This window comes from Notechis scutatus, chromosome 2 (genome assembly GCF_049901735.1).
Source record: "Notechis scutatus isolate UNSWTSFEM ecotype Mainland chromosome 2, rNotScu1.2, whole genome shotgun sequence".
Classification (NCBI taxonomy): domain Eukaryota; kingdom Metazoa; phylum Chordata; class Lepidosauria; order Squamata; family Elapidae; genus Notechis; species Notechis scutatus.
Genome location: NC_142010.1, coordinates 57,933,325 through 57,945,777, shown reverse-complemented (window position 1 = coordinate 57,945,777; position 12,453 = coordinate 57,933,325). Strand labels below are relative to the sequence as shown.

The 12,453-nt window shown below is 35.9% G+C and overlaps 1 protein-coding gene across 1 annotated transcript in view; it reads right to left on the bottom strand.

Annotated features, from left to right (window-relative positions):
- The window catches only part of NUP210 (nucleoporin 210), a 103,770-nt gene that overhangs the window by 14,890 nt on the left and 76,427 nt on the right, over window positions 1–12,453 (bottom strand). The window contains exons 22-31 of the mRNA XM_087954819.1: window positions 11,860–11,987; window positions 11,226–11,361; window positions 10,386–10,448; window positions 9,090–9,269; window positions 7,626–7,706; window positions 7,322–7,453; window positions 6,514–6,672; window positions 2,453–2,538; window positions 1,420–1,594; window positions 318–493 (exon numbers count right to left, since the gene is read on the bottom strand). Of these exons, the coding sequence (XP_087810945.1) occupies window positions 318–493; window positions 1,420–1,594; window positions 2,453–2,538; window positions 6,514–6,672; window positions 7,322–7,453; window positions 7,626–7,706; window positions 9,090–9,269; window positions 10,386–10,448; window positions 11,226–11,361; window positions 11,860–11,987 (1,316 nt within the window). The remainder of the gene's footprint in view (window positions 1–317; window positions 494–1,419; window positions 1,595–2,452; window positions 2,539–6,513; window positions 6,673–7,321; window positions 7,454–7,625; window positions 7,707–9,089; window positions 9,270–10,385; window positions 10,449–11,225; window positions 11,362–11,859; window positions 11,988–12,453) is intronic.

Below are 12,453 nucleotides of genomic sequence, written 5' to 3'. Positions count from 1 at the left end.
ATGTTTTCCACCCACCAATCTTGTATGGCCCCATGTACCCTATCAATATGTTAACTGTAAACTACATTCAACAGTTTCATCCAACTCATGGATGTTGGCCATATAGCGATAAAACATTAGTATATATACACTGTTCTAATGATATATAGCAAGCACCTGACAATTGCCATAGAACAATCAAACATCAGGTATCATAAATGATAATTAAAATGTTCTTTTTCACTGTGCATCTTCACATAGACGCTAAGTAATAGTCAATCTGAAATGCTTTAGTAATGTTCCTGTAATTTATGACAATCAAATGCTAATCAAATTACCTGTTGATTGCAAAGTGAAGCATGGAATTTTGTGAGTGGAAAGTATCGCCATAATTGTCATGGAAGTGGATAGTCAAACTCAAAGTGATGCCCAATGGTAATGCTATTAAAGGTTCATGATTTTTTATATGGAAAATATGGTTCATGGATATTCTCAGATAGGAAATAGGAGCTACCTGCATGACACGTTCAGTAAAAAATTGAAGGTGAAATCAGTTTTCCTGTTGCTCAAGATACATGTAAGCAGTTATATTGTATATGATTGTCTGGATTACTTTCTACCCTACTAATAAACATGCTTTTGATATTACTTCATTGTTTGGGATTTTAACTGTGTCTCTCTGAAGTGTGAGCTGATTGAAGGAAGTCCAATTTTTCTGACTGATGTGCAGTAAAAAGGCATATATCCCATCATGTATTTAGAGGAGGGATAAATGAGAACAGAGGGACAGAGGAGGGACAAAACAGAGGAGGGACAAAACAGAGGGACAGAGGAGGGACAAAAATATATTTCCAACTTTTGACAGGGTAACAACAAGCACCAATGCAAATAGTTATATTATTTGGTGCCTTTTTATAACACTTAAACTCAAGTGACTGAGATAGCCACCTCATTCTGTCCAACTATTTCATTTGTCCATATTTTAACCATTTAGGGATGTTTTCTCAAGAAGCACTTTTCACTTTCTTCAGCCATTATCTTCCCCAAACTCTACAGAAAATAACATCAGAATTAATTGCACTAAACTTTTAAGTTAAGGAGTTGCAAGTGTTTTATGGAGAAAAATCTGTCACTTTGGTTGCTAAGAGCCAACACGACCTTATGGCAAATAATGAATCAATGAATGAATAAATCAATCACTCAATCAGCATCATGCAATTATATTTTCTAAACTCTGCTCATCACGACCACATTATGTATTTTTACAAAGTTTATATCAGAGAATAAAATGAAAACAGTACTTTGTCATCCAGTTTAAGTGATTCAAAGCTTCAATTATTTTCTTGAGCTGGAGTAATGGAAATTTTAATTTTAAATATAGCAAAATGCCTTAAGCAAGTTAGCATTCTGTTCTCATTGAAAGGAATTGAAACATAGTACCTTGACAGCAACAACAAGGGTCTGGTTGATTCCAAATGATTCTTGGGAAATTATTTCTATTGTTGATAGTCCAATGTGAGAATGAGAACTAAGATGACCACTTTCATCTATTTCTACCACAGGAACCTTGTCTTGACTGTCCAGTACACGGTAAGTTAGAAAAGCGGCTCCATCCCTTGATTTTTAAATAAATAAAAAATAAGCAAATAAGCTGGCAGGCTGTAGATCTCTGAAACTCAAATGCTAGAATTCAAAGAGTAATTATACAAGATACATTCCCATTTCTTAGCACATTGTCTTGTTCTTATATACCTCCAAAGCATTGAGTAAACATATTTCTGTGCTACCAGATTCAAATTTTGGGAATTTACCAAGCATAATTTGAAACACACACAGTACACTTATTTTTTACCAAGTCTCCTTGTAAGCTACTTTATCTGAGGGCCTTTCTCCATCTCCATCTAAACACCATATTAATATGTCATGGAAATCTCTTTATTTTGCTACATATTAATGGCATTACCTTATTTTGCCCCCAATCCATGAATGTGGCCATCCTTCTCTCTCTTGATTTTGAAGTGTCCCATTAATCTAGTAGCAACTAGCAATTTTATAGAGAAATGTAATACTGGTTACCAGCTTCACTGATTTCAAAAAAGATTGGATCAATTCATGGAAATCAAGAGGATGGGAATTTTCCTGGAGACTAGTGGTCTTTCCTGAGCAGTTGATTGGTCACTGTGAAAACAGATTACTAGTCTAGATGGGCTAGGGATCTAATCCAACAGAGTGCTTCTTATGTAATTATGTCCAAGAGAGGATATTCTGATGCTTGCAGGTGATTATTTGATGGTGGAATAGTCTAGTAACTCTGAGGTGGACGGAACATGAGGTCTACTTCAGACATGGCTACTCCTGGGCACCCTTCTTTTGGCACTGGTCTATTTTTCTTCCAGGCAGGAAGAACTGGGCAAAACTACTAGATGCCGAGGCTTTTGTAACTAATCAGCAGCTGATTGGTTTGTTTACTTACCTGTTTGTTTGAACTTTAAAAAAGGAGTTTGTTGACATTAATATCTGCTCTACTTCTATTCCCAGGATAACTAGTTTCTCAAACACCTAGAAAACAAAAATTAGATAAGTTATCATATAAATAGGTATTAGTGTTATCTTCAAATACTTGCATAATAAAGAATGGAATGCACTTTAAAATGAAACACACACACATACGCACCCACTCACCCACACCCACACCCACGCATCTACAGAGATTTAATTCAGAATTATAAGAGACAAAATATATACTAGGTTTGCAGGAAAATATTCCCTAAACTATGATTAACCTCCCAAATTTTATAAGTTGCAAAGTTTCGCAAAAATATTTTTTGTTTTTCTTTAGCAAGCAGTTCTGGAAACCAGAGTCCCCATCTTTGGCAATAGTCTGAGAAAAGTATTGGGCAAAGAAAAGAAAACTATATGTGTCCTTGTGCATATTGCCTACTTCCTAATATTTATTCTGGGAAAATGTAGAAGCACACTAATTTTTAAGTGAATCTGGTGGTTTCCTTATATTGTATATACCATAAAACCTCTTTTGAGCTAAATAGTGAGATAACGTTCAACACAATAAAAATGATCCCACTTTGTTTTATTTTAGATGTTACATAGGCATGGAAAAGCAACAGTGTGCATCTCTGCAGAGTAGAATGAGATACATTTCATTCCCTGGTGGGGATTGTGAGAAAATCTGGGAATAAACTAGAAAGTATGCATAACAGGCTAAAGCAGGGGTTGCCAACCTTTTTGGACCTCAGGGACCACCAAACTCATAATTTTAAATACCGTGGACCACTAATATGAATTTTGACTTGATGACATTGTGTTCTGACCCAAACCTTGTTCCAAAGAAACAAACACGAAACAGAGGTAACAGCAAAAACTTTCAATGATTCTTTATGAATTCTGTTCCTTTGCGGTTAAAAGGCTGTTTCAAACTAATTATCTCTGATAAGAACAAGCCTTGCCAAGGTTGTGCAAAGCTGCCAAGAACACTAGATAAAGTTACTAAGAAATATTCCAAACACAAAGAGTCTCCAAACACAACCAAGATACTCTGAATGTCCACAAGACTTGAGTGCAAAAACTTCTTTGTTTCCTGCAAAGAACTCCGGTTTCTAGCAGGCTTTTATCTCTTAAGGGAGTCTTACTCCTGAGTCACCTGTGCTGCTGCAGCTGCTTTTTCCTTTGAGCAGCCCTGTGCACTGGGTGCACTGGGCACAGGCTCCTTGGGGACCTCTTCATCACTGCTGCCAGTCTCCACAAACTCCGAAGGCAGCATTCCACTCCCTGATGGTCCTGGCCCCATTCCTTCATCATACACAGGCCCCGAGACCTCAGCTGTCGGCACCTGCTGCCGGCAAACCACAACATGTTGGTGGAAAAGTCAGTCCCATATTCCAGAGCTGCAGTAGTCACAAGACTGGTCCTTTGATCATCCCAGAGCAGCTGCTCCAACACCTGGGTACACCAGCCTGCCATGGACTGGAGGAGCTGCTCCAGGATGACCAAAGGGCCAGTCTTGTGACTACTGCAGCTCTGGAATATGGAACCGACTTTCCCACCAACGTCAGCAAGCCACCCTGGGGCAGATTTCTCTCCCCCGCCATTGGTCTTACCTTCCAGTTCCAGCTCGCGTGGCTCTACTCAAGGTAAGGTTTGCACTCGACCAAAGGGTGGGGGCCAGTGGATGGGTGGGCCATGTGGGCAGCACATTCTTGTGTTCCTGCACAGCCTGGATTAATTGCTTTGGGGGAGACATTTCTCTGCGGACCACCAAAATTTCCCCGTGGCCCACCAGTGGTCCTTGGCCCACTAGTTGACGACCATGGGCTAAAGCATAAGTCACCAACTTAGAATTTCCCAGATATATCAGGACTTTGTATTGCCTGGCAATGAACTCTGGAAATTGCATAGATGAAAGGTGATAGACTAGAAGTCATGAATTAAAGGAATTTCACTTCCAGAATACTTTATGAAGACAAATTTGATCAATGGAATGTAATAACACTATGAACTATGCAAGGTAGACTTCCAAAATGAAAAATCACCATCCAAATGGTTGGTACTTGGGGAAGATTAAATAGGAATAGCTAAATTGAACCTGACTCAACAATATTCCAGTTGTATTGACCCTATTCATTGCAAAAATGCTTCTTGCTATCAGAATCTTACTTAGATACATCATTTTAAAATCCCAAGTTACAGTATATATAAAGTCCTTTTCAAACCACATGTACCCACTAGACAGAATGTAAAATATCATTTAAACATTTAGTTATTTTTATTTATAAAAGCCTCTAAGGCTGTAATCCTGCTTGCAAATAATTGTGTCGGAATATGGCGGTATTTCTATGTGCATATACACGTATAGGCTTATACAGCAATTCTTTCACTTGTATCTGTTTTTGACACATACTGTAGCCGTTATTATTCTGACTGTAGATGCAGTCTTGGTATTTTGTATGTAATCAACATATATAAACAGAAATTTTGTTTCTTATTATTTATTAAGCTTAATTCCCAGGTTTGTCGTGATGTCATAGTAAAAACAAAGGTAATTACTGGGCAAAGATCTGTACCAGAAGTCCAGGTTATCCCACTGCCTGTCATTAGAGGAAAGAACATTCAATTTTTATTCTGTATTCAGTGTTCTTTTGTTCAAGTCTTACTGGGATAAGAATTGGATTGGTAATTGCCTAATATAAAAAGTGTATTCTTTAAAATAATTCTATTTGAACTTTTGAACATATTTAAGACCTCAAACTATTCTGTTCCATACCCCTTCCTAAAGTAACTACTGTACTTCAAGAAACTGCTAGTTACTATGTATCCAAGAGAAACATTATTCCATCTAGATAATTCACATGCATGTGATTCAACGCTCTGATAATGTGCACTAATTGTTCAGTTGAAAGAAATTATTCAGAATATATTTAATCTTTATAGCCAACTTTAATTATTCAAGTTCTCTAGCTCTGAAAATGCCATTCATTTATTTTAGGGTAATCCTAAACACAATTGCTTCTAATTAGATTCAATTAAATCAGTGAAGTTACATTACAGTAACTCTTCTAAGTATAATTTGACTATTTTCTAAACAGAGCTCACAATAGATACAGTTTATTTTAAAACTGGAAAGTTATTGCTGATATTGTTACATTAATTGTGAATCTCTGAAACATGAATTTTGTAGCATTGTTCTGATACAGAATGATTATACTCTTCTCTGTGTCTACCCTATATCAAAAGAAACAAGAAATTCAGTACCAAAAGAAGTAAATTTTGAAATTTGCAGAGCATTCAATTTTTAAAATTGCATTTTTTTACAATTTTATTTGTATTTCTGCTAATCTGAGAAAGCCAAGACAGCTAACTATTTCTAGATGTATAGCTCTTCTGGCTTTTGATATTAGATTAGATGTTAGATATACTTTTCAGTTGCTCGTTGAAACAAACAAAAAGTTTTGGATTCGCATAGCAATGCAGGTAGTCCTTGACTTACAACCATTCATTTAGTGACCATTCAAAGTTGCAACAACACTGAAAAAAACTGACTTATGACTATTTTTCATGTGAACATTATAGCATCCCCATGGTCACATGATCCAAATTCAGGTGCTTGGCAACACGCATATATTTATGAGAGCTGCCCTGTCCTGGGGTCAAGAGATCACCATTTAACTTTCCCAATCAGCTTCCAACAAGCAAAGTGAATGGGGGAAGCTTAATAACTGCACATTTCACTTAACAACTGCAGTGATTTGCTCAATTACCTTGGCAAAAAATGTTGCAAATGGGGCAAAACTCAGTTAACAGCCATGTGACTTAGCACTGGAAATTTTGGTGGTAGGTTGAGGACTATCGGTACTGATTTGATGAGAAATACCAATGTGCACGTTTTCTTCCTGTGATTGTGAAAAATCATTCAGTCCTTCGTTTGTGGTACAGGCACATAGTCTCTTTTTTCAGACTGATTTTAGCAGCTTTCTATAAAGGGCTACGGATCATTCAACAACAGAATGCCCAGTGGATTACCTGTATTTGAATTTCATCTGTCAATTCTTTTGCCATGTATGAGAACTGTCCAGCTGAAGGATCAAGGACTTTCACAACAACCTTCAGCCCCGTTTTCCCTTTCCCTTTTCCATAAACATCTACTGCAAAATTATTTTCCACCGAAAGCTGAAGGGAAGCCTGAAAGGAAAAAACAAGTGTTAATTAAGGCAGTGGTGGAATTTTATTCATTATCTCAGGGCTGGTGCTCTCCCTTTCTATTAAAAAAAATATTAGCCTTCCAATCAGAGGTGGTATTCAGTAGGTTCTGACCAGTACTGGAGAACCAGTTGCAGAAATTTTGAGTAGTTCGGAGAACCGGCAAATATCACCTCTGACTGGAGATTTTACAGTATCCTTTCCCTGCCATGCCCACAAAGCCAGGCCCACAGAACCGGTTGTAAAAAAGTTTGAATCTCACCACTGCTTCCAATGTTTTATGGTCTGACAAAAGAGATTTATTAGAAACCACCCCAGGATGCACATATAAGAATCACAGAATCGAAAGGAGCTTCCTGCTAATGTAGGAAAATCCTTATTACAGCAACTCTTAGGGTTATCTGGAGATATTATCCCCAGATTTCTCCTTTCTGTTATATTTTTGTGGATGGCAGTTTTAATACCTTAAGATGCCAAGGTGGGGAAGACCACCTATTTTATATCAAAGCAGATACAATATTTTATATATCCAATGCTGAAGAAGACAATTTTGCCCCAAATCACACTCTATGAAACATTAATTCCAGCAAAGTTGTAAAAAATTAAATCATAATATGGAATTAGCATTTACCTCAATGAATTTTGACTTGACATCCAAGATATCCCTCGTAGTAACAGACCAATAAAATCTTAAGCCTGGCACTGCATTTCCAAATGAAAAAGGTGTCTGATTGCTAGCAATCCCCATCACATATACTGGCATCTGGAAAAAAAGAAACAATGACTAAGGAAAACGTTTTTCCTTTTCAAGGACATTTTTTTTTAAAAGGAAAAGATTAAAATTAAGTGAGTATTAAAGTGCTAAATTGAGGGCCAATCATATTTGACTATTGCAGCTGCTGCCGCAGTGGAAATAATGTTATACTTTGATTTACCTGAGTTCCAGTTTTCATTCGAGTAATGGGTGCATGGATTCTGACAGCTTCAAGCTGGATTACCTCAACTTCAACTTTATCCTAAAGGGAACATAAGCAAGTATACCAATTCAATTAACTGTGCTGTATGTGTGCATTTTCTTTCATATTTGTTGCCATTCACCATCTGAATCTAAACATTAGAAACAGCATTAATTATTTATTCAAAGCCACTCCAGCTAGCTTTACAGTGTCAATATATGGCATCTAAGGTAACTCACAAAAATTCAAAATTACAAAAAGTTAATGTATGGCTAAAATCAACCAATCAATTAACCAACATAAAAATAATAAACCCAAATTATATAACATAAAAGCATGAAAAGAACAACCAAGAGAATCAAATGATTTATTCTAAGCTACAGAGATGCCTGATATAGATAGGTAAGTGCCATTTTTTTCCCTCTGGGATCTTGGGAATTATAATTTCCTTTTTTAAATTAAAGTAGAAACACCTTGTATTGTTAATCTAAAGGGTGGAGTTTGATTAGATGGGATTAGCAGTTTCACTCTAACTTTTAATTTTTTTATAGCTCATTCCTGCACTGAATTAGAAAAACAGTAAAAGACTTAAAGCCTAAGTGAGATAACAACACATAATGGATGAAATTTCAGATGTGATATATAAATCAGGGTGCTATAAAAACCAAATGACAGATCATAGCCACGTGAGTATATGAAATCTTTGCTCATCAAAATCTAGCCAAGCAAAGCAATACATAAATAGAAGATTTATTTGAAAAGTATATTTAAAACTGGGTAACAGATTCATGAACACAGACTTGTTTAGAGTTTTCCATTTGTATTTAGCAGAAATAATAGTAAACAATATTTATGGACAAAACAAGTACAGATAAAGAAGTGGTTGAAAATAGATCTTTAATTTGATGTGTGTGAGAGGGAGGGAGGGAGAGAATTGCCAAGGTCATGGATTTACTCATCCACACTTCATTTTGGAAAGGGAATAAATATTGACATAAGGGTAGGATTGCTGTTCAAATAAAATGAGTAAAAATTGCAACTCACTAAACATTATTTTCATGAACTGCAGCACATTGCACTGTTAAAATATAAAATCTATGAGAAGTAATTATTTATCATATTGCTAATAATAGTGCTATATCCCAATAATCAAAGTTCTCATAACAAATTACAAAGTAGTTAAAAAAGAGGAAAAAGGAAAAACAAAATTAAAAATTAGAATGTCTCTTGTCCATGCTCCTGGAACATATTTACTGGTTTGGTACAATTCATTATGGTTTTATGCTTTTAGAGATTTAGCATAAAAAGTCATAAGTGACATTCAGAAACTGGTAAAACAAATAATATGTCGTCTAATATAAAACAGACTGCATAAGAAAAACCAGACCTAGTGATATACAGTGCTGGTATTCCTTGCTACATGTGCATGTATTAAGATGTTACCTGGGATGCAACCACAACCTTGCCAGCTTCTGCGTGAACTGCTTGAACCATTCCCAGTATGGTACTGTTGCCCACTGCTTTGCCAATTATAAAGCCACTGTTGTTTACGGAAGCAATGCTGGGATCGTGGATGGAAAAGATTATGTTGAACTGAGGCTGTGGCCCTCCCTCAGAAGTAATCTGTGGTGAGTTATTTAAAAAATAAGAATTACTTTCTCATTTGTTCTCAATTTATAATTTGAATAAGATCTGGTAACAGGTACTTACATTCTAATAATACAACAGATGCAAACTGAGGTTGCTAGTGATACAAAGCTATTTGTCATTACATTGTTCTTTAAAGAGGACAGAAGAGGAAAAGGCACATTATTAAGCATATAATTCATCCTTGCCCAACTGTATAGTTTGTAGGCTCTAGGTCTTCCCCTTTTATGTGATGCACTGAAAGGTTGAGAATGAGTATAAAATGCTTGTATTTTTCTTTTATTTACCTGGATATATACTTTCAAGATCAAAATTATTTGCTAAATTTCTCCTATGACTTTTCTTTCCTTGTAACATTCCAATCTACAGATAGTCCTCAACCACCGCAATTGGGACCAGAAACTAAGTGAGGTGGTAAAGTGAAATGCCATGTGATTGTGCCAAATTTCATTTCTGTGAGTCACCTGCAGTCATTAGTGTGATTTCACGTGTGACTTATGACTTCCTGCTGGCTTCCCCGCTGACTTTTCTTGTCAGAAACTGGTTCTGACAATCACATGATGGCGGGATGCTGCAGCCATTGTATATGCGTGCTGACAGCCAAGCAGCTGAATAATGATCATGTGACCGCAGGGATATTCTGACAGCCACAATTTTGAGGACTGGTCATAAGTGTTCCTTTCCAGTGCTATCCTAACTTCCAACAGTTGCTGAACTAGTGGTAGATAAGCGAGGACTACCTATAGTTATTGAATAGTTGTTGGAACGTATTGAAAATGTTTTCAATGGTATTTTAAGTTTGATGTGTGTGGACTCTGAGGATAAATCTGGAAATGATGATAATTTTTTTTAGCTCTAACACTGCCTTCTAGTCATTGTGTCAAGAAATTGCTCTCTACTGAACACTCAGTTTAAGAATTCTGGAACCTATAGTAGCCAAGCATTTGGAAATTACCAAATTGGGTAAAGTTGCTTCAGATTGGGAAAACCACACATCGAGGAATAAGGTTAAGATTACTTTCTATTCATGCATACACTAATGTTCCTTTTAGGAAATAATTAATTCAGCATAATAATTAAAAAACAACTTACTTGAATCACTGCGCCTATGAGTAAGGTGACCTTTTTTGGTATCAATTTAAAAGGAGGAAATACCTAGAAGTAGGACAAGAATTAATGTTTATTTATAAAGTTAAAATTCAACTATTTGGGACAATATAAGAATTTTCACTTCGATGTACCTTCTTGCTCTATGTGTTTCTTTTTGATTTTTCTTTTTATAGTGCCTTTATTTTGTCTTCTTAAACTTCTGCACTCAAAGCAGTTTGTCATTCCCCTCTTTTGTCTTGTCATTATTTTTCTCTTACATTTTCCTACTTTGAAAAGCACTTTAGTGTTTTTCCCCCCTTGTTTGTGGCCATGTTTTGCCAATGCCACTTCTTGTCAACTTTTTTTTCATTTTAAAGTTATTTTATTATCTAGCAATTACCCTTATTCTATTGCAACAGCTTTGGAGCTTGAGCATTTTCATGGCATTTATCTGATTATCTAATCCTCACCTTCTTTCTGAACTATTAATTCAATTGCATTTTCCCTCTACTTTCTGCTTGTTCTCTCCACCCTCATCACTGCCTAACATTTAGTCCCAGGCCCTCCTTTGTTGGGATAAGTGCAAAGAAAGCAAAAGAATCATCCAGGCTCTGATACTTACTAACATTAGTAATCATTAGTAACATATTTCCTGATTTATCAGGCTAAGTGCATAGCATTACCACATCCATATTTCTGCCTAATGATACTGATATTTGTCCATTAAAATAATTTTGCTTTCAGATTTAAAACTCATTTTGAGCAATGAGCTTTTCTGGCTGAGAAGCATCATTATAAAAAGTCACCCTAAAAGCATTAATAGCTAACAATGAATATATTTACTTCAATCTGCTGTGGAACTGAATAGATCTTTTCACCGTATCTGTCAGTGACAACTCCTGTAACACTAGTTTGACCTATGGCCATGCCTTGCACAAGAAAAACAGCTGTGTATTCATCAGAAGTTTCATCAAGAGCTCTGCAATAATAAAAGGTATGAATTAGTAGACATCTGAACGTGCCTTTAGAAGCACTAAAGAGCAATTGCCTCAATTTAATTCAATGCAGAATTTTCAGTCGTGTCCATTTGCAATTATGAGCTGATAACATAGTGAGAAATATCAACAAGACTATGTGATAAGCTATATAAAACAATGTAAGACATGGGAGAAGATAACAAAAATATATAGGTAGCCCTTGCTTAATAACCACAATTTAGACTGGCAACTCTGTTATTGAGACATATGACCTCACTTCTTTTATGGTTAAGCAAATTACTGTGTGATTCTTAAGCAAGACATTGACTGTGACTTGTGTTTTTCCTGCCAGCTTCTCTATCAGGTCAGCTTGTCAGAAGCCAGCTATGAAGCACTGAAATGATGATCATGTGATCATGGAATGTTGTGACAGTCATAAATATCCAGTTGTATTTCTACAGTACTTAAAACAGAGTATAACAAATGAACATAGCACTTACTTTAAGGAAATAATCTGAGATGCTGCTTTTAGTGTTAAGTCCATGAATTTGAAGTTTTTACTATGAAAGTATTTCTTCGAAGCATCCAGCACTCTGACATAGGCTTTAACTTTTTTGCCAATTTCTACCTACAATATATATTTGCAGAGTTTTCCATTTCAATTCAAGCAATACATTTATTTATATGTAGCTTAAAATATTGTACACCATGATCAGTCTCCTAGTACAGAATTACTGCAAAGTGATTTCATTATCTCTTAGCAACTGTAGATTGCAATCAAACTTGCTTCTGTATCAGCTTTCTTAGATGTACTATATCTACGCCATTCACAGCCAGTATAATCCCGTTACCATTCAAGAATAAGCTATGGAATAAATCAAGGCTGTGCAACTCCCCAGCCATAATGTGATAAAGGCACTATTTTATTTATTTACTATATCCCTTTGTTGTTTTTAAAGTCAAGGCAGAGAACATAAGAATACGACTTCCTTCTCCTCTGACTGAATGATGAGGGATGCCTTTTTGAGAAAACCATTCCCATTCCCCTTTTTAAATTAACTCTAATTTGTGCTATCAAAATTCAGGTTATTTTG